The sequence below is a fragment of the Meles meles genome, chromosome 3 (assembly GCF_922984935.1).
Source record: "Meles meles chromosome 3, mMelMel3.1 paternal haplotype, whole genome shotgun sequence".
Taxonomy (NCBI): domain Eukaryota; kingdom Metazoa; phylum Chordata; class Mammalia; order Carnivora; family Mustelidae; genus Meles; species Meles meles.
In genome coordinates, this window is record NC_060068.1 from 142,126,588 (window position 1) to 142,148,709 (window position 22,122).

At 55.5% G+C, this 22,122-nt stretch overlaps 1 protein-coding gene across 3 annotated transcripts in view; it reads right to left on the reverse strand.

Annotated features, from left to right (window-relative positions):
• Positions 1–22,122, reverse strand: part of PPARGC1B (PPARG coactivator 1 beta) — a 109,435-nt gene that overhangs the window by 6,916 nt on the left and 80,397 nt on the right. The window contains exons 3-11 of one of the 3 annotated variants that reach the window (XM_045999253.1): positions 17,308–17,529; positions 13,813–13,929; positions 11,623–12,769; positions 10,702–10,738; positions 10,065–10,111; positions 8,148–8,937; positions 5,036–5,111; positions 2,844–2,968; positions 234–388 (exon numbers count right to left, since the gene is read on the reverse strand). In XM_045999253.1, the coding sequence (XP_045855209.1) occupies positions 234–388; positions 2,844–2,968; positions 5,036–5,111; positions 8,148–8,937; positions 10,065–10,111; positions 10,702–10,738; positions 11,623–12,769; positions 13,813–13,929; positions 17,308–17,529 (2,716 nt within the window). Of the gene's footprint in view, positions 1–233; positions 389–2,843; positions 2,969–5,035; positions 5,112–8,147; positions 8,938–10,064; positions 10,130–10,701; positions 10,739–11,622; positions 12,770–13,812; positions 13,930–17,307; positions 17,530–22,122 lie in introns of all 3 variants that reach the window. The other 2 variants (XM_045999251.1, XM_045999252.1) reach the window with 2 other exon arrangements.

The following is a 22,122-nucleotide window of genomic DNA, read 5'->3' on the forward strand; positions in this document are numbered from 1 at the left end:
CTGCCAGCTGGCTGTGAACACAAGACCGGACCTTCCAAGAGGCCACAGGGGCCTTGAATCTCTCTCTTGGTACCAGTCTTGAGACAGGACAAGACGGACCAGAGACCAGAAGGAAAACAAGATGGCAGCCTCCAGCCCGTGAAGTTTTACCGATCGGCACACTTTAGTGTGGGAGCTGGGTCCACAGGGGGCTTTAGGTGTCCCCGGAGTGTGGCAGGGCCTTGTGCACTTACCATAGTCAGTGTGTCTGGGCCGGCAGAAGGGCGGGAGGCCCCCGCAGCTCAGCTGGAAGGAGGGTTCATGGCGCTTCTGCAGGGCAGCGCCCTTCCTCAGAGACAGGGCCGCGTGCTCAGAACACCGGTAGGTGATGAAGCCGTACTTCTCGCCTCTGTGGGGAGAGGTCGGGGGAGCGCGTTACTGAGTCAGCTTGGTCGACATTCTCGGAGCACCCATGACGAGGTGCCGAGCGGAGACCCACACTGACTCAGTAACCGTGTCGCACGGTCCCCGAATACAGAGGACGGCAATCACAGCCCAGCAACAGTAAGAGCAGGTGATGCACAGACAGGGCGCCTCCACCTTCAGACCGCCCTGTGAGTGGCTCCTGGCATGGTCTGCCCCTCAGGGATGAGGAAACCAGCTCCGTGTTCAGAATTTGCCCGAAGGTGAGTAGCAGGGTAGGATATTCAAACTCAGGCCTCCCACCAAGAAAGCTTATTTGCCTCATCTCTACCCCCACTCTACCTCTCAAGCCTCCTTCGAAGCCAGCACTGGCCACCACCCCCTTGGCCGCGAACATGGCCTCCCCCTCCCCTAATATAGCAGGTGTGTGTACACATCTTGTCCTCTGGGGTACACAACTCTGCCTGCTCAGCACCCACTCCCCTTCCTCTGACAAAGGTGCCCTGTGCTCACAGCGACTCGTATGAGGATGACCCTGCTGCCCAAAGCAGAACTTCAAAGACTCTATGCCAGCTCTTGGCTGGAACTGTGAGGGAGACCTCTCTTTTCCCTGGTAGGAAGGAGGTCAGCTTAGAGCTCTAGGCAGCCATTCTGCCACCGAAGGGCAGCCTGTATGAGGACGATGCTGAGGCGAGGGGGGCCTGAGGTCAGTTCTTCCCGCAGCTGTTCAGCTCCACAAACAGCAAGAAAAAGCATCCTGGCTGCTAGTCCCTCTGCTGTGTATACTCCTCAGGAGAGAGATAAGGCAGAGTCCCCCTACCGCCCAGGACAGGCTCACCAACACTGGGAGCCTAAGAAACACTTGGCTGAATCACATTTCCCGACCTCTCTCTGAACCAGGCCAAAGTGGGACCCTTCTGCCTCCTGAAACATCCAGGACTGCTCACTCTGTTTTTCATGTTCTTTGCATCTGATGCCCTGAAGACTGCACAAAACTCCAAACAGTTCTATCTGTGCAGTGACTTTTTTTTTTAATTGTGATAAAAACACCAAACATGAAATGTACCATCTTTAGATTCTACTTGTACAATGACTTTCTTTCTTATTTTTAATTGTGATAAAAACACAAAACATAAAATACACCACCTCTAGAACAAGCGGATATAGTTCAGTAGTGTGTTAAGTACATTCACGTGGCTGAGAACGGATCTCCCCTCTCTCTGCTTGTCGTTTCCAGGACTCTGCCTGACTCCAGATACCTCACGTAATGGAATCATGCAACCTGTGTCTTTCTGAGAAGACCGATTTCATGGAGCATAAGGAGGTTACAATTATCAAGGTTCATCCATGCTTGCAGCACAAGACAGGATTTCCTCCCTTTCTAAGGCTGAATAATACTCCATGGTAGGCAAAGACTACATTTCATTAATCCGTTCATGAGTCAACAGACACTTGCGGTGTGTCCACTTCTTGGTTATTGTGAATAAAGCTTCTATTCACATGGGCGTGCAAATATCTCTTTGAGATCTTGCTTTCCAGTCTCTGAAGTATTTACCCAGCAGCGTGATTGCTGGATCATACGGTAACTCTCCGTTTCATTTTTTCAGGCACCGCCACACCAGTCTGCATTCCCGCCAACGTGCACAAGGGTTCTGATTTCCACTCACTCTCGTCAACACCCGGAATATTCTGTAGCCGCCTTAACAAATATGAAGTGTGTAATGATCCCTACACAGAAATTATTTTCTCATTGAAACTTTCTAAAAATAGCGTTAAGTTAGAATTTAAAAAACTTAATCAGCTATTCGGCAAACGCAATGGGAGATACTTCCAAATTATCTCAAAACCAGCCAAGCTTTGACATCGAAGTTGTGCATTTAACATGCAACCTGGTCTAGCAGAGCCCTTGGCAGATGACCACTGTGATCCCAGGAGAGCGAGGAAAAGCCAAGATTCCCAGCAGAATACAAGGTCTGAAACTCGCTGCTTCGGAGGAACGGAGGGATGTGAGCAGCAGGGATGTTCCAGAACACGTGTGCAGTTAAGCCTCAGGGACTGCCTGATGCCCTATACCAGCCCCAGGGTAGAGAAGCTAAAGCAGATCCATGGGCTGCGGATTCAGGTCTGCTACTCACTAACTAGCTGCTCACTTAACTTGTCTGAGCTCCCCAAGAAGGAGAACGATATTGTGCCCAGGGCACAGACTTGTCAGAAGGCTGAAGAAAACGCACAGGAATTGCCTGGCACTTAGCAAACCATGGGCTTACTGCGGGACCATGACCGGACCTTCTCAGGGGCCTGACTCTCCAGGTCCAGGCGGCGGCATCATCAGATTTTCATCCCATCTTCTCAGGCGTCTTCTGTGTAGCCAGCCCCGGACAGGGCCCTCTGCCCCTCCCCACTCCCTCCCCACTCTCCTGCAACAGCTTGAGCCGACTCACCTCTTACTTCTGGTCAGCACCTGGCACTCCACAATCTCACCGAACACTTCAAAGCGCCTCTTCAGCTCTCGGGAGCTCATGTCACTGGAGAGATTCCGAACATACACCACACGGCCTTCGCCCTGCTCGAGAAGAAAAACAGAGAGAGGCCCAGTCACTGTCTGGCTTCCTGGGACCCCCTTCATGGTGGGCTCCTGTGGAGTCCTCGTCCTCAGCCCATGACACCTGGCCTAGCAGGTGACGGCAGGTGGGGCTGGAGTCAGAGGGAGGACGATGACGATCCTTATCCCAGAAGACCGGCCTTGTTGAAGGAGGGGCCACTGAGTGTCGGATGGGGAATGGCTCCCAAAGGAAGCAACGGCTCACTTGAAAGCAATGAGCAGAGGAGGGACAGAGACAGGAGAGGTACTCATGATCATTCATGGAACTGCCTACTTCCAGAGTTGCAGTCTGAGTCTGGGACTTTTTTTTTGGCAGTGGGGGAGGCTGTGGTAGAAAGGCAAGTTGCCTAGAGGGTAATGGGCAAGGATGGGGAGCCAGATCATTGTGGGGGTCACGGTGGGCTGGGAGAGAAGGCCATGGGATGCAGGCCTTCGGGCTCAGGGCCACCATCGTCCTCGGCTTTGCCAGGACAGCGTGTAGACACTGGGACTAAGATCACTTCAGGCGAGCTAGGTGCCATGCTGTGGGCCCCTAGAAGAGCCCGGCAGAGAGGGGTGGGGAGAAACCCAGACTGGAATGTCCCCTCGTCTCCTCTATAATCTGTGACCGGATCCTGTTCAAGCCACTGCTGGCAGAAGGGCTGCTCTGACCCACTCCGTCAGCTCCTGCGGCGTTCCGGGAAAGCCGTGCTCTGGGGCAGAAGGGAGAATGGCTAAAATAGGCAGGTTCCGGTTTGGACAGGTTTCTCTGGGAACAGGGTAAGGCCAGCGACTCTGGAGCCTTCCCATTCTCATCTCACAGAAGGCAGGGGGGGAAGCAAGGCCCAGGGGCCACGGGTGGGCTGCGGTGTCCGGTGGGCTGCGGTGTCAGCCGCAGGGAACTGGGCTCTGCTCAGAGAAGGAACGCCCTCCCCCACACCCAGGCGCCTGGCAGCTCCTTCCACCGACAAGGTTCTTCGCGGCCTCTGCCCCGAGGTCTTCCTAACACTGCCTCGGGGTTCCTTTCCTCCATCGGGAGTCTAGCTCCTTGCTGATGCCTTTCCCGGTCCGCCCCATAAATACACCCTCCCCAACAGTCAAAACACGACTATTTATTTCAGAGGCTTCAGCCTGACATGATTAATTCCACCGTGCCTCTCCCCATCTCTGATTATAGTGTTTATTCCTTGTTTATGAGTCTGTTGCCCTTCTCTCCCTTCTGCCCCAGCCACAGGAATGGGGACCACGTCCGTCTCGCTCATGCCAAGCACGTCACAACCGCGGAATGGTCACACACAGATTCCAGAAGATGCTCCAGGCATAGCCTGTGGTGGCCAGTGCCTGCTGGCAGACACCTGTATGCCTCTGGGGTACATGCACCTCACTGAACCCCCCCCCCACCTCTGCCCCGAGGCCCTGTCCTGGGGCAAGGCCATCAAGCGCAAGTCGGTTTGTCTTTCTGTGCCCCGTCTTACTTCCCTCCCCTTCTTTCTAGTGTTGTGGAGGGGCTGGTTCCAGCTCCCCTCTGCTGCTTCCTGGCACAGCTTGGGCCCGCAGACTAACTCTGGGGGAGGAAGAGGGAGGTCAGTGGGAAGCAAGGAGCGGGCTCTCCTGGTCCCTTAGCCCTGATAAAGCTGGGGAAGTCTTGGGAAGGACAAGGCCCAACTCCCTGTGCACAGATGAGTAAACTAGGGTTTAGGGAAGCTGGGAGACCTGCCCAAGGTCACATAGAAGGAGGTAGCAGGGCTCCTCTGTGGCCTGGTTGGCCCAGCTCTGCTCCCCCACTCCCCCACCACAGCCTGCCCTCTTGGCCCTGTCAAGCTGCTGGTGCTCAGCCCTAAAATCACCCCCGACTGCGGTGGCCGTACTTTGCACAGCGCCACCTCTGATGCCCTTCGGGGACCCTGGTGCTTTTTGAAGTCAGAGAAATGGAATTATCTTGTGGGGGCCACAGCCAGCCTCAAAGGGCTTCGGGTCTAGGAAGCCCCGGCCCATCCTGATGCCCCTGCTCTTCCCCACTCGCTCCGGGCTCCGGGGCCCCAGATCACTTACAATGGCCTTTTCCCGCCGTTTCCTGGCATGCCGGACGCTTGGCGTTCCGTCTGAACACGGCCCTCTGCTCTCACATCTGTCAGTGAACAAGCAAAGCAGAGGCACTCACTCTCAGGAGGGGCACGGCAGGGGGCGTGGGGGGCAGCTGCCCCAGGAAGCAAGGGACGCTTCTTTAGAACTCACTCATGAGGGCGCCGGCGGAAGCCCAGCTTCCCCGCCAGCAGCAACAGCCCAGGGCTGCATGTGGGTGTGCACGATCTGGCCAGCTTCTGGGACTGGATCCCTGGGAACTACCGTGTCACTCATCAGCACCCTTCGGGGCCCTGCCTTTTTATGCCATGAGGTGTGGAAGGGCCCTTTCGCTTCATTACTGCATTTGCCCTGATGGGGGAAAAGCAACCTATGAGGTCGTATGTTTCCCCGTTTTCCAAAGGCAAACCCTGAGGCTCAGGTTCAATATGGCATCTGCCTAAAGCTAGGACAAGGGGGAGCCAGAGCTAGGAGGAGGGTTGCTGACCCTAGACGCCTGCTCTCTAGCACTTGGTGCCCAGCCAAGGGGCGATCCCAGCCGTCGCAGTCCCCACAGTCACGCTGGCCATTAGGCTCGTCAGCCCGCACAGTCCCATGACACTCCTGGATGCCACACGCCTGCGTCCTCTCGGCTGTCTGCATGCTGCCTCCTCCTCCAGGGAGCCAGCTGTCGGAGTGGAACCAGCATGGCATGCGCAGCCGGAGGGGAGTCCCGGCTCTGCACATCCCGTCTGCGTCTGCGGGAAATTCAGCACGCAGGATAAGCACATCGTCCAGTCGGGCAGCCTGCGTTTGAATCCTGGATCTATCGCCTCCCTGCTGGCTGACCTTGGGCTAGTTACTTACATCCCCTTCGCTGCGGTTCTTTGACGGTAGGACGGGGAGAACGGACTACACCGCCTCCTTGGCTACTGATGAGGCACAAATCAGAAAACGCTGATCTCAAGAGCCACTCAGTAACTGCTGGCTTGCCTTTCTGTTGCATCTCTTAAGAGCCTCAGCTCCCTCACCTACAAAATGGGGAAGCAGATGTGCCCTCCAAGTACCTCTGTGAAGCTAAACAGGGTCACGGAAGGGGCTGTGACTCACAAACTTTAGAGTGCTAGAAATAACAGAGGGTGCCTGAGTGGTTCTGCCGGGAAAGCGTCCGACTCTTGACTTTGGCTCAGGTCAGGATCTCAGGGTCATGAGACCTAGGAGGGCTCCACACTGGGCGTGGAGCCCGCTTGCGATTCTTTCTCTTCTTCTCCCTCTGCCCCATCCTCTCTCTCTCCAATTAAAAAAAAAAAAAAGTGCTATAAATAACAAATACCATCATCCATTTGCATCACCTGAAGAGCTGAGAGCGACCGGAAGGTACTGTGGGGTTTCTGTTATGAAACCAGCTCAAAAAACTTCTGTGGACCAATGCTGGGTACTAGAAGAACAGGTTTAAAAAAATGTGGGTCTGGAGAAGACGGAGGATGACTAGTTTACCAGGTTTACCAGGTGCCAAGTTCTGTCAGCTGAGCAAGACCAGAGTGAACCCATTAATTTTCTCTAGGGAGCAGAAAAAGCCAGCCCTGAACTTGGCCCAAAAGCTAGAGAAGGAAAAGGAGAAGCCATGGGAGTTTCTACAGAGGCTCCCATCTCTCTGCAGGTGAGTGCATGAATGTAGGCCTTCCCCCGACAGCCTGAGCTGGTCAGGAGGGAGCAGAGGCCAGGAAGCTCCAGCTCCAGCCTTAGGGGGATGTGTTTCAAAAAGAAGACAGCCTTAGCAGCTTCTGAGCTACTAAATGTTGCAGAGGAAACAGCCTAATGCCGATGCCAAGTCACTTAGCTCACAGTGACCCCTGGGGAAAGGAGAATGGAGCCAGAAAGAGGGCTCAGAGAGGTCTGACCAATCACCCTGGCTTATTACGTAGAGGGCTTTTAGAGAAATCGAGAGGGAACTCATTTTGAGTAACAGGTAGCTCAGGGAATCTTAACCTTAGTGTCTGGAGAATCTACAAACCCCCTAAAATTGAATGCCCAGTTAGAGGTCTACATACATTTTAAAGGGAAGATGCGTATTTGCTTGATTCAGATTTTCAAACAGATATGAGCTGTTGGCGTAGATATATAAAGCTGAGTTTCTCTAAGAAAAGATATTTTTCTATCACCTGAATTCTGGGTCTCAGAGTATGGCACACTGGGGACATCATCATCTCCTGGGAACTAGTCAGAAATGCAGATTTCCCCCCCACCACCACCACCCCCAGACGTACAGAATCAGACCCTGGGCGGGTGGGGTCCAGCCGGCTGTCCACAGGGAAACAAGGGCCAGGTGGCTGCTGCAGGGCTCTAGACCCAAGAGCACCATCTAGTGGTCATTCAGGTTCATCTCAGGTGGAGGGTTTGGGACCTGCACTGACCCTCCTCAGGCCTCCCTCCACTGAAGAATCAGGGCCTGCTGTGATCAGGGAGAGAAGCAGCCTGTCTCCACCAACATATGCCAAACCTCCACTCTTTCTGCCTGGCTCCCCGCTGACGTTTGGACCAGCTCCTTCTTTCGGACCAGTCCAGGGAGCCAAGATGTTATGAGCACACTGGCTCATGACGCATCATCGCTGTAGGAAGGTAAAGCAGCTCCCAGGGGGACGGCACCCAGAAATAGGATGAAACCTTATTGCTGCTTTAAATCCAGGTTTGTTTGTTTGTTTGTTTTTTTTTTCACAACACAGATTAGAATTCTGCTGATCATCCTTTCACGTGTAAATGTCACACAGATAATACACCGGATCAATTTACAAATGTAAAAGCAGAAAACACAGATGCGTAAGGGACAAGCTCATTTATACATAACGCCATGAGTGGCCAGAAGTGGGCTTTCTTTCTCTCTCCAGGGCCAGAAATTTGGGGGACTCCTGACCATCACACAGCCAGCTTTGCCTGCCCCTGGGACTTGCCCACAACCCCCCAGGAGACCACCCCCGGGACCTCTGACCAGGACATGGGCCACACGGGGAGACAGCCACAGCTTCAGGGCTCCTCCCTTTTGAGGCACCCGTGGGAACTAGGGTCCTCAGCTGCCCACTGTCCCTCTGAGGCCACCCATCCATACCTGAAGTTCCTTCGAGTGGCTGGTGACCGGGAGCGGCAGGAGGAGGAACCAGAGCTGGAACGGCTGCGGGAACAGAGCTGCCGACCGGCCTTGCTTGGTGGGCTCTGGTAGGGGCAGTGGTCAGAGCGAGGGGGACTGACCCCTGAGTCCTCTTCATCATCGTCCTCCTCCTCCTCCTCCAGGAGGAAGTTGCTCTCACCACTGCTGCTGCTGCTGTCCTCAAAGACTGTGTCGTATTCGGGACTCTTACAGGAGGCCAGGTCTTCATCCTCCAGGGCGGTCTCCAGGAGCCCAAAGTGTTTGGTGAGGCTGGCACGGATCTCGTGGTCTCTCAGTAGCACACTGTCCTTGGCGGGGGCACCGCCATCACAGCTTCTGTCTTCCTCCCTATCGGAGGCCTGCTCCTCAGCCCGTGGGGCACCCTGTTGGGGCCAGTCCTCAAGGTGGACCCCAGATGGCTCCCAGGACCTCAGCACCTTCCTCTGCAGGGTGCCTTCTGGCTTGAGCACCTGGCAGTAATCGTGGTCTCCAAAGGAACAGGAGAAGGGGCGCTTCTGACCTGTCTGGGAGGCTGGCTGGGCTGAAGCATGCCGCAGGTGGGACAGGAGCTCACTCCGTTCTGGGTGCTTCTTTGGCAGCTTGTGGGCAGCCGCCGTGGTGGCCCCGAGCTGGAGACTCTCCAGGTTGGGGAGGCTGGGAGCTCTGTCTTTGCCCGGACTGTGTTTGATGTCTGGCTTGAAGGGGTCCTCCTCTGTGGGCTTATATGGAGGTGTGGTGGGTGGGGTGAGTCCTAGCCAAGCAAGAGGAGAACCCTGTGAGGCAGAGACAGATCACTTCTCCAATGGACAGAGACTCTAGTTTGGAAAGGCAAGTAACAGCACAGGGACTGCCACTTCCCCAGCGGAATGAATGGCAGGCATAACTAATCGATCGCTGCACTGCTGGCTGCGCCTGAGTGGGGCCGGGGACTTCTCACAGTCCACGGTCAATCTTGAGCAGGCATGTGATGAAATCCCCCTGCTGTCCCTCTGGAGCCTGACCACGGCAGCCCAAACCTTGAGGTCATTTGAGGTATCATCCAATCCCTCAATAAGCCGTCTCCACTGCCTCTGATGTCTCCCAGAGTGGAGAGGAGGCAGGTACCACAGGTCAATTCTCCCACCTGGACAGGACCACCGCAGTGCCATCCTCGTTTCCTGCATCTAACCTTGGCCTCCATCCTCCCCAGTGCACCCAAGGGAACTTGTTAAACGCTCAAGATCTCTTCCTTCTGGGTCTCCCGCAGCCTCCAGGATCAAGATCAAACCCTCGGCCTGGCATTCCTCTCGGCCTCTGGGATTGCTTCCTCCTGCCCACCCCCCTTTTGCTAAGCAGCAACTCCAGGTGACCAGCCTCCTCAGGGGCACCTGGGATTTCACCCCATGTGCCTTTGCTCCTGTCGATCCTGCTGCCAAGGATCTCCTTCCTGCCTCTTCGTCTCCCCAGCTTCTGCTCCTCCCGCAAGCCAGCTTGGAAGCCTCCTGCTCTGGATGCCTTGCAGATCTTCCCCAGGGTCACACTTCTGCCCTGCCCCACCCCTTCTTCCATGCTCCAAGAGCATGGGCACATACTTATTTATGAATGAGTGTGCCTGGAACAGAACCCGGCGTGGCCTGAGTCTGTCTCCTACAGAAGGTGGTGGGCTCCTTTGGGGGAAGACATGGGTCTCTTCCTCTCCTAACCTTGCCCTCAGCTCATGTGCGGACCGTCTGCAGCTGAATGGCTGACCTTCCCCCGCTTACAACACCCCTCCTGTGTACCTTCAGACCCTGTGCCACGGCAGGGAGGGCTCGATGGGGCCGCTCATGTGGGGGACTCATCACCAAGAGTCGTGTCAGCTCCCCCAAGGGCACCCTACCAGCCAAGCCCCTGGCTCACCTGCGGTGCCACAGAGCTCCACCGTCAAGGTCTGCTCAAAGCTCTTCCTGCCAAAAGGAGGGTCACTGGTTGGGGGCAGGGAGGACAGAAAGGCAAGAGGCCAATCAGCAGCAGGCTCCACTTCCCCAGCATGCAAGGAGGGCAGGGGGACCCTGTGACACACCCTGGTTCTGCTGCCCACAGAGGTGGGTCCCGGGGAGAATTTTCTGGAAAAACCCCATGCTGGCTTAGAGACTGAAAGCCTCATCTACCTCTCGCAGGAGACAGACACATGGCAAGCATCATTACCTTACTTATTTTACACACGAGCACCTGAGGCCCGCACAGGGGAGGAAACTTGCTCAAAGCCACACAGCATTATCAGCTTTCCCCTGCAGAGAAAAGAATTCCTCCTCTCCCCTCCCCTCCTTCCCCGTTCTGGAGAGGACAGCTGATGAAATGGCCTAAAACCTTAATTCCCTGCTTTCCCTGGGCCTGCAGAGACCTCCCTTGTAAGGCCCCACATGGCAAGAGGGCAGGGGCATAGGGACAGGGGCAGGCACTGAAGCTGATAAACCACCCAACCCTCCCCCCAATACACATACCCATCAGGACAAAAACTCATGGAATAATAAACCAGTGATTTCCAAAAATCTACCTTTGTGACAAGGTCAGCATGAGGCACCTGGGAGAGTCTGAAAAGAAGAAAAGAAAAAAGTAAGATTCCCTGACATAGCATCACTAGCAGACGTTTCCCTCTGGAGGAAACCCTGAACACCCACTGGCACCAAGCAGGGCTCCCTGCAGGCATGTGACCCAAAGCCCTCTGTCATTTTTCAGGGAAGGGCAGGACAACTCAATGCCACCTTCATTCCCAGGGTCTCAGCAACATTAGCTGCGGGCAGACTACTAGAGGGCTGGGAAAGAGCAGATAGGTATGAGGGTGGCCCCTTGTGGCCAAACAGCGTAATGCAGCATGGGGGTGGACAGATGGACATAGGACTTGCTAGCTGAACGGGTCACGGATACCTCTGTGCCTCAGTTTCTGGGTCTGACCATGGAGATTATGCCAGGCCCCCTGTGAGGAGTCAGTGGGGTTAAGCTGTGTCAGGTTTTAGACCAGCGCCCTGAGATAGCCAGTATACAACAGACACCCATTATAATCACCACCACTACTGCTCCCATTTAAAATTCAACGTCATGAGGGAGCTAGATTTACAGATTCACTCCTCTCATCACCGAGGATGTCTCCTTTAGAGCACGTGGCACGATCTGTAATTCTCTCCCTTTTTTATTTACTTTGTGATTGCCTGTCTGCCCACTGACACACAAGCCCCACGAAGGCAGGCATCTCACCCTGTGTCCACTAAGTGCTGCCTGGCCCATGCATGATGCAAAACTCAGAGATGGCTGGGTGATTTCTGAAGATCTGCCCAACTAGCCCATTGCACAGGAAGGGAAGTCAAGAGCCAGACAGCGGAAGGGACTTGCCCAGCACAGGGCTCCTGGCTCCCAGTGCAGTAGGGTATGCCATGCCCCACCCCTGCCCTCTCTCTTACAGACCACCAACTCCAACTACCTCTGGAAGGGAGCCGTGGGCAGCTGGGGTCCTCATCCGCGTCCCCACACCCACTCTCACAGGGGCTCTCCAGAGCTGGGATCTGGGGTCCCCGTGGGAGCTGCTGGTCTTGGCCACTGTCCTCGTCCGTGGGGCTGCCCAGTGCCCCCTCCATGTTGTAGGCCTCCGGAGCCAGGCGCAGTGACGGCAGAGCTCCTTGGGGCTCCGCAGGGACCAGAGATTCATCGGAGAATGCCAGCCAGGGCCCCAGCTCCGGGTTCAGTCTCCTGGAGCGCCGCACGGGGCACACCGCATTCTCCAGCTTCCTCCCCAGCTTGGTCCATGGCAGACCTCGGCCCGGTCTTTTCCGGCCCCATTCCTCCTCCTCTTCTTCCTCCTCCTCTTCCTCCTCTTTTTCTTCCTCCTCCTCCTCTTCCTCTTCCTCCTCCCGCCGCAGCCTGGCTGACCGGCCGGCATGTCCTTTCACGGCAAGCCGCAGGGGGCGCAGGCTGGGTCTGGGCCCAGTGCTCCTGGGCGAAGCTGTGATCCTCACCTCCTCCATGGGGGATGGGTGGCCAGGGGAGGCCTGGCTGTCTTTGGGGGGCCTGGGCCTGGGGCGGGGCGTGAGGGAGGCATAGACAGGTGTGGCCAGGCGGTAAGGTTTGCTGACATCACAGAGGACATCTTGAGCCAGAAGTTCCCTCAGGATGGAGAATTCTGCCCAGGAGCCTTTGGAAGGGTGCTGGGACCGGGGCCGGGGCTTGGCCTGCGTGGAGTGGCTGCCGCAGGGCTGGGGGGCTGGCTCTGGGACCTGGGGGGGCAGCTTCCTCTGGGGCAGGCAGTACGTGTGCATGTAGTGAATGAGCTGCACCATCGCCTGCGTGTCGTCCCGGGAGCGCTCAGCACCGGGGCCCGCTCCACCCAGTTCTGGGGAGGCCTGGGGCGAGGCTGGAGCCGGCTGGGGGCTCGGGCAGTCCTCCCCAGCTTCCTCCTCCTCCTTGGCAGGAAGCTGGGGACTCAGGGCGAGTGGGGGCCACACGCCCCTGTCTGGGGAGCGGGCTGCAGTCTGGGGGCAGGACGGCACTGAAGTGAGGTGCTTATGCAGTTCGGTACAACTCCGGCTCTGAGACTGCATCGTGGGGGCCCTCTTGTCTTGGGTGCCGTCCACCTAGGGAGAGAGAGAGGGCCGAGTGAGGCGGGAGGCCCGCACCGCCCCCCTCCGCTCTGCCCCACACCTGTAAGCCACTGGCCAGGGCTCACGTGGCATGTGGCAGCGCTCGGGTGACGAGGAGCGAAGGAACGAGCAGCTTCCTCACAGGCCTCCCAGCCATGGATCTCGCCCCTTCCCGCTTCACTACCACAGCCCTGCTCTGACCACCCTGCTCTCCTGCACAATGCCCTTCAGTAATGGCACCGGGAACTACATCAGTGGTTGCCTGCATGCGGGAACAGCCAAGGACTGTACATGGGGGTGCTGGGGAGCTTTCTGGGATGATGGCAAATGTTCTAAAATGAACTGTGGTTATGGCTGCACAACCCTGTACATTTACTACAAATCACCCAATTATACTTTCAAAATCAGTGTCTTTTCTGATATTTAAGTGACACCCCCATAAACCTGTTAAAAAAAAAATCCTGATTCTTCCCTGAGGGCATGGGGTTGTGGGCAACAGTCCCCTGCAGGAGTGTCCAGGGACCCAAGAAGAAGGACCAAGTGCGGCTCTGAGTCATGCGCCCGCAGGGAAACCACCTCTGAAACCTCTTTGAAAGTCTTGGAAGATGGAGCCCAAGGACGAAAAGGGATTTGCTTTGCTCCTTGGTGTTCAGAACAGAGGTGTGGACTCTCCTGTGGCTTCCCCCCAGAAGAAATCCAAACTCTTCACTGTGGTCTCCAGCGAGGACCTGAGGTTTCCGTGTGTCACCCATCAGAATAAGCCCGCTGAGAGCAGGCTACATCTTCCTGTCCCTGCTCCAACCCCATGTCTAACACGATGCCTTGAATACTGAGGTGTAGGAGAAAGTCCAGTGCTCTCTCCAGAACCCCAAACTGGCCTCCAGAAGTACCTAGCACACCAGCTACAAGGGCTATGTGAGACACAAGGAGGGCAACTGGAAGGTGACTGAATTCGATACCCACTAGTAAGAGCTGAAGGGTGCACCCCTCAGAGGCCACCTGGGGTCCTGGTGGACTGGGGACAGGAGCACAAATACCTTGACATAGGGCCGCTGATTCCTGGACCTGAGGCCTGCCTGGCGCCAGGCGGTCCCTTCCTTCTGCGTGTCAGAGCTTGGGGTTGGGTGGGATGTGGCAAGGAGGAGTTTCTGCAGCTGCGGGAGAAGCAGAGAGGAGAAGAGCCTGGGGGCTGTGCTCCACTAGGAGCCACAAAGACGCGCGTCTCAGAGAGAAGCCAGAGCCCACAGCCAGCTTCTTGGGACAGAGCATGCTCTGAGCCCAGGTCCTCAGAGGACCACGGGAAGAACACAAGGAGGGCATTTCACTACCTAGAATATGTTCCCATTACGTGAAGCTCAGAAAAGCAGATTGTCTAACAATCTAAGACACACACAAGCATCCCCATAAAAGGTAAATCCTTTTCGGAGTTATCAACCCAAGAGGAGTACCTGTGACTTGGAGAAATCCACACAGATCTCGGGGAATGTTTTCCCGATCTACTGCTAAAACCTGATGTGAACACTTAATTGGGACGCTCTGCATACACCTGTAGCACACACACAATCTGGAAAGTCACACAATGGTTCTTTGGTATGGGATTCTAACTGCTCTTTTTGGTTATTCACACCACACCATTAAAAGTTAATTTCTTAAATTAAAAAAGTAATACTTGTCAATGGTAAAAAAAAAAAAAAAATACAGCACAAATACGAAGGGTGAATGATGAGCAGCAAGTCACCCTCCTGCCTGAGGTATCCCTTGCTCCTTCCCTGAGGCAATGACTATGAACCACCTTCTTGTGACCCGAGCCTGAGGTGGAATTCGAACACACAAGAACAAATATACCTATCACCTCCGACACACCTGACTATTTTTACATAGGCAGAAGCATACCCAAGCTTGTGTAGCTTTTCTAATTTTTCTACAAGAACTGCTGAGATGCTTACACTTCTGCACCCAGAGGGCAGCGGCACGGTGCACCCCGGAAAAAAGCAGGGAGCTGAGCACCCCCTGGAAATTCCAGCAGGGATGCGATGCCGTCCCAGTAAGACTGAGGACAAGTCAGGAAGCAAGCTGGGTTTTCACTACAGCACCGATCTTCCCTCAAGGGATATGCCCCCACGCCTGGGTGGCTCAGTGCATTAAAGCCTCTGCCTTCAGCTCAGGTCAGGATCTCAGGGTCCTGGGATTGAGTCCTGCATCAGACTCTCTGCTCAGCAGGGAGCCTGTTTCCTCCTCTCTCTGCCTGCCTCTCTGCCTACGTGTGATCTCTGTCTGTCAAATAAATAAAATCTTTAAAAGGGGGGGGAATATGCCCCCCAGATCACCCAAGCAAGGAGCGCCAAAGGCTCAGGCATCAGAGAAAAGGCCACTCCTCACTCCCTTAGGAGCTGAGGCTTCCCACCACCCCCACCTAGACCTCAAACCAACACAGGCAGCTCTGTGATTCTCTGACATGGACAGGGAAAGATCCCCAGGCTGGCGGGAAGGGACCTGGTTCTGGTCCAGCTCAGCCCCATTTACTGTGAGACACTGAGTGAGTCCTTTCCCTCTCCAGGCCTTGGTTTCTCTGTGGGCGTAATGGCAGCAAGAACACTAAATGACTGGTTATGAACCTTTTTTTTGGCTGAGGAGTTTCTCATGGGGTAAGACAGAAGCTGCTGACCTCAGAGAGATGCATGGAGATGTAGAGGTCCATGATGGGTCTCGGTCAGTCCACCGGTGGACTCTCTGGGATTCACGACTCCCAATTAAGAACTGGGCATCTGGATCCCTTCTCAGGGCCTTTCTGAACTCTGTGTGTATGCTGGGAATCTAGATGGTGAGTCTGTTTCCTGTGCGTCTAGCACAGCGCCTGACGTGTGCAGCAGAGGGAAAGGCAGTCTGAGGCATGGAAGAAATACCCTGTGGCCAGCAGGGGTCGCTCTCTGCCTCTCTGGGGTTTGATGCCTCTCCCAGAGTACCCGCACAGAGAACTCCTCTGGGTAGTACTACCGCCCGCTCTATTACTTAGATAGTATTTATCGAGCAACTTCTATGTGCCAGGCACTGTTCTAAATGCTCTCCGTGCATTTTCTGTACTCCTCCTTTGAGATAAGCCCTATGATTAACCTCACCTTATGGACCAGGAAGCTGAGTCAGAGAGATTAGGGGTCTAAAAGGACCCACAAGCACGAACTGGTGGGGCTGAGATTCAAACCCAGTCAGATTCCCGTCAGCAGAAGCTGCAACGTGGGACTGAACGTATTCTCTCGTGCCTAGCACACAGCAGGTGCTTACTAATTGTCTCACGCCACTCTGAGGAACTTGCAGGCAGTGGAAAAGAAGGATAAGGATCCTGGACCAGAAGTCAGAACACCGACTTGCTATGTTGACCAGAGGAGAATCCCTCCCTGCTCTGGGCTTCAGTTTCCCCAGAGCTGCACTTGATAGTCACTGAAGGCCTTTCTGCTCAGAATTTTCCATGACCTGAGACCCCTCCCAGCTCAACAGGCTCTGATTTTCCAGCTGGGTCTTGCCAGCCCCCAGGAGCTGCAGCACCAGGGTGGGGAGCCCAAGATAGGTGAGTGAAGCTGGACTTCACACCCATGACCTCTCAGCTTCCGGCTTCCAGAACCCTCAGTCAGAATTAGGGGCAACTGCTTTCAGCAACTCTGGATTCCTTTAAGAATCTGATAAAAGCTGAGAGCTTCTCCCCCCAAAACTGCAATGCCCTGTGCACATTCCCCCGTTCCACGTGTCCTCACAGATGGCCCTGAACTTCTGCTGGTGGGAGCAGCAACCAATGTGAACTCTGTGGAGGGCAACCTGGAACTAGCTTTCTAAACGGAAACATCGGGTATCTGTAGGCCCAGGAATTCCACTGAGATGAGACAAAGGGCTGTGCCAGGGCACTGACCACAGCAGTGCTGCAGTGAGAGTTGGAACAACAGAAATCCCCACCAACCAGGGGACACGTTCAACAAGTTACGGTACGTCCTTACGGAAGAACATTATGCAGCTGACAAAAAGGATGGAGCAGAGCGACCTGGGCTCATCTGAGTGTTCAAGACACACAGTTCACTGAGAAAAGGTGCAGAGCAGTGTATGATGCAGACTTCCTCTTATAGTGTTAAAAAAAAAGAAGGTGGAAGAGGTAAGTCACAAAACAGATCAGTAACCATGGTTACCGCCAGGCAAGGAGAACGCAACTGCAGGACGGGTAAGGAGGTTTTGCTTTGAAGGATCCACATTTCACGTTTGCATTTTTACTGCATGTATACGTGTAACCTTTAGGAAAAGGTTTACGTGTGACTCTGAGGGTTAACCACAGGAGGAAGGTGAGTCCATGAAATCCAGAAGGACCTAGAGATTACAGGGGGAGCCTCTGTGGTAGTCCAGCTGTACCGGTGGGAAAGGTGAGGCCCGGAGTGGCCTTCCCGGCAGCCCTTCCAGGCTGTCACAGAGAGCCCTGCAAGGGCTGGTGCAGTCTCCCCCCAACCCACGACCCCTACCAGACACCACCATCACGTCCACTAGAAACAAGTGCTCACCAGTGAGAGCTCGTCCACTTCAGGCGCCGGGGCCTGGGGCCTCTCCAGCGAGGGGCTGGGGCTGGGAGGTGCAGAGGAGGGGGTGGGTGAAGCCGAAGTGCAGGACGGCGCGTCTTCCCCGTCCAGAGCCGGGAAGGCAGCCAGACCCACGTCATCTTCAGGGATGTCGTCCAGGGTCTTGGTGAGCGCTGCCAGGAGGGCCTCATTCTCACTGTCGATGATCTGAAGTGAGGAGCACACGGTGTGGAGCAGAGAGGGACACGGTTAGTCAGCACCCGGGGCTCGGCCAGCTTCGCATCCCCTTAGTGGGAATCTGGTCTGCACAGGCAGCTGCCCCACCATCGCCCCACTGCCAAGTCCTCTCCTGTCCCTCCCCCCACTCAGATCGCTCAGTATCATCGGGCCAGCAGATGCCTGAGAAATATGTTATCGACTCCAGGAATCACAGAAGCTTGCACGCAGGCAGCAGGTGATCCTGGAAAGAGCCTCACCCCGGGAACCCCAATCCTGGCTCTGCTGTCATGAGTGTGGGCACGGGGCTATCCACCTGAAATGAAAGACACCCGCTGTCCTCTTTACCACAGACGGCGGCTCCACACCACAGCCTCCTGTTCTAACTCCCGGGACCCAGCCCTGGGCCCCTGCAGCTGGTCTCTGCCTCTGGGAACAGCATCCCATGGCAGCCTCCCAGCCCCGCTAATGCTGGGGCCCAGGCTGGCCGTGTATGGGCTGGAAGCTGTGGTGTTGGCCATGACAGTGATAACCAGAGCAATAACAAAACAGCTGCCGCTTCCCGGTGAGTTCCTCGGCCTTGCTCACCACTCAGGAGGGGTCAGGAGCTTGGGCTCTGGGGCTAGGGTTGCATCTCAGATCCCACACTTATCAACCACAGGTTCTCGAGCAAGTGACTTGAGTTTCTTCATCTGTCCCAGGCAACAACAGTACCTGTTTCTTAAGGTCACGGTTGAGGACCTAACTTCAGTTGAGTTAATGCATATCAAGATGCCTGGTATCTTGCATATCAATGGTGCCTGGTGTGTAATAAGCACGCCGGACCACTGCCCCCTTTACTCCCAGGATGACAGTAGTGGTGGTGGCGGCGTCCCTCCCCCCCACACGTACTGAATGGCTATTCTGCGCCCAGCACGGTCGGGGCACCTGTCCTACTGCGCGCCCAGACAGGTGCAGCCCCTGCCCCCATGGAGCGTCCTCACCAGCGGAGAACACATTCCAACAAGGGCATAAACATGAGCATTTCGGAGAACGAAAGGCTAGGGAGAAAGGAAACGGAAGCTGCTATGGAGAGAACGTGGTGAAGATTCACAGGCTAGCTGGGCGGGGGTGGAGGGGGGAGACCCTCTATGATGGGAGTTCTACTCCAATCTCCATTTTTCAGTTGAGGAAACTGAGGCTTGTGGAAGCTGAACAAGGTATCCAGGGTCGCAGAGCAAATCCAGGACAAAGGAGGACTCCCCCGAGCCCATGATGGCCCAGATGAGCCAAGACTTGAGCTTTTCCGATGCCTACGATCTAAAAGGACGAGGGTCAGCATGTACCCAGTCCGCCCCCCCATAGCCCGCTGGCCCCCGTGCCCAGAGGCCCCGGAGCGTGGTGATCGCACGGCTCCCAGGTAAGGCAGCAAGCCCCTCGCTGAGTGAGCATGCCCGCTGGGTCTGTTCCGGCCGGAGGCGCACGCGGTCACAGGAGGCCTCGGCCGGCACTCTTTCCCATCCCAGGTCAGGCTGTTTATCCTTTCTTCAGGAAGTGCATCTGAAATTCGCATCTCGTGACAGCCTTCTGGCTGCACTCAGCCCGCTCCAGGCCTTACAACGGCCGCAGCAGCTGCGTAACTCGAAGGGGGGACGTGGGGCGAAGAGAACAAACGCGTTTGTCATTTTTGGAACAGAGCTAAATAAAAGAAAGGTCAAAAGAAGGTTTTGGTTGGGCCTGACCCAGGCCCTGGGGAGTATCGGGGGTGGGGGAGAGTAATGACACACAAGGGCAGATCTGGGCCCGCGGACTCTGGCCCAAGAATGCGATGGGCTCATTTGACTGCTTTCCCCCCAGTTCCCCGGCCGCCGCCACCACCCCCCTCAGGCCAGAGTCCCCGCTATTCCCAGAGCGATCGGTCCGGCCTGACAGGCAGTGAGGTAAGACCTCGGAACCAGGGACCCGGTGATCACTCTGGGGCCTGACCACAGGGGGCTCTGCCAACACAGGGTGATGGCAAGCAAATCATTTCTCTCTTCTAAGCCTTGTCGGTTTTTCTGTAAAATGGGAAAACGTGATCTCCCCTCCCCCTACCACCGTCTGCTCAGGAAAGCCAGGTCCGGAAGCAGGGACAGAACTGCTCCCCCAGAGGGTGCTCCCAAGCCTAGCTCAGCATCTGGGGCAGGTGGCTTCCAGATTTGCCGAAGAGGACAACGAACGCACCAAACAATGAATTCTGGCCACGGGGAGAGACTGAGGATGAGCGTCTCAAAGGAGAGACTCTAGAGGGAAGTGCTTCAGAAATGATGTCACCAGCACTGGACGGAATGAGAGCTCCCTTTCTCCCAGGGACCACAGCCAATAGCCCAGCGATACTACGAATTATCACATACATCAGAACTGGATCCTTCAGGGATCATGTAATGGTCAGGGCTGTTAAATGTGGGCCCCGTGGGCCACTGCTGCCCCTTGCCCCATATCACTCACCAACTATGGCTCTTGTTCTTTCCACGCTAGTGTCTTTCTGGGGTTTTTCTAAGAAAGGGAGGGGGAGGGCCAGAGGGAGAGAGAGAACCTTAAGCAGGCTCCATGCCCAGCACAGAGCCGGACACAGGGCTCGATCTCATGACCCTGAGACCATGACCTGAGCCGAAATCAAGAGTCGGACCCGCCCACTGCCTGCATCACCCAGGCGCCCCCATACCAACATCTTTAATAGAGCCCTCCAGGCAGTAATTCCCATTCCTCATTTTCTTACGAGGAAACCTATTTGCCATTTTTTTTATGGGGGCGGAGGTGAGGGCAAGGTCCAGAAAACAGACTTGTCAAGGTCACACAGTCAAGTCAGGGTGGGGGTAGGATTTACTGTATGCCAGGCACTGTGCAAAAATGGATACAAAACAGCCAAGACCTCGGGAAGCACCCAACAGTTTGGGCCAAAACGAAACGAGTAATAGAAGACCTCCCCACCCCTCCCTGGGCTGCTCTGGCTCAGGAACGGCCAGCCGGGTTGGAGGCCCTGACCCTGCTGGGAAGAAAGGCCCATCTGCCCACGGCGTCCACGGAGTCCGTCAGCACTCAGGACGATGGATCACAGGGCCCGTGCCACCCTCTCCTCTTCCCCGGGCCCACTGGCCAGGCTCTCCCTACTCCCCTTGGAAGCCGAGTGCAAATTAATGGAGAGTTAATCAGGGAAGCAAGGGATATTAATAGCCTCGGCCCCACCCCAGCCTTCCTGAGCTGTTCTCAAGCCGAAGGAAAAGGAGTCTTCAAGAAATCCCAGGGAAAATGCTTCACTTTGAAGGCCTAGGAGGGGCCTGAATTCCAGAGGGACACGGAACAGGATTTCTGCTATGCAAGCCAGAAGAATACTCAGAAATCCTCCCTGTCCAGGGGGTTCAACCATGCTCCAGAAAAGCCAGGGAATCAGTTTTCCTCCTTTTTTTCCGACAGTGGGCACACAGATTTCATCAGAGTCTAAAAGGACCTGATGACCCTCCCCTCCACGGATCAAGAATCCACCACATTCCTTCCTCATTCCCCACATGGGGAAACTGAGGCCCAACCCAGAGGCCCAACACCAACTGGCCCAAGACCACAGAGCAAACTGACAGAACAACCCAATGCCTGCTTCCTCCAAAAATACTTAGTGATGGTTGTGGTCCTGGCCAGAGGATTCTGGAAACACAGACATATGGAGGGTACCATCCCCGTCCCTGAGGGGCTGTTAACCCTGTTATGGAGGCTTGTCCTCCATGTTCCAAGTCTATTTCCACAGCAGTGGCACTGTCTGACTGGGGGAACACGGCTCTGACCCAGGCAGCATGGCCCCAGGATTCTCACTGGCCAAAGGAGAAACCCGGGCTTGTGGCTGAGGGAGAACCCATGATGCAAGTTGAGGCTTGTAGAATGGCAGGTAAGAAAGTATCCCCATCAGTTCCTTTGTTCAACGCAAGTGATCAAGTCCTTACGTGTGAAGGCCCCAGAGATGAAGCCAACGCTATTTGTCCTCAAGGAACTCACCGTCTACAGGACACAGAGACACAGGCACGCCCATGTGCGCGTGCACACAGATGGGAGCCCAGGAGAGTAACTCACCAACTGCCTAAGGGGGCGACAGGAGAGCTGGGCCTTGAAGGATTTAGTCACTTGATAGCTATTTATTAAGGCCAGAGCAAGTGCCAGGCTTGCACTCCACAAGTGAAGAGCCCAGGGATATAAGAGTGCCCAATGCCATCGTGATCCCCAGTCATGGGGTTTATGATGTTGTGTGCAGTGGGGAGAAGGCACCAATCCTATAATCCCACACATAGGGGTGCATCCATGGTAACGGGCAGAACCGGCCTGGGCTAGGGAGAGCAGGTAGGGTGTGCAGACCATGAGGGGGGAGGGGCTGGGGGAGCAGAGGTTGGCCAGGATGCTGTCCATCTGTGAGGGTTCTGCCTTCCTCACTGGGCTGGGAGCCCCAGGGCCACACAGGCTCACTTGTGCCCAAGACCATTTCACACACATAGTGGGAATTTTGGCAGGGGCTTGCTGGTGGGTCTGGACAACCTGAAAAGTAGGGGCCTGTACAGTTCAGGTGGCGGTGGTCTCCATGGAGCC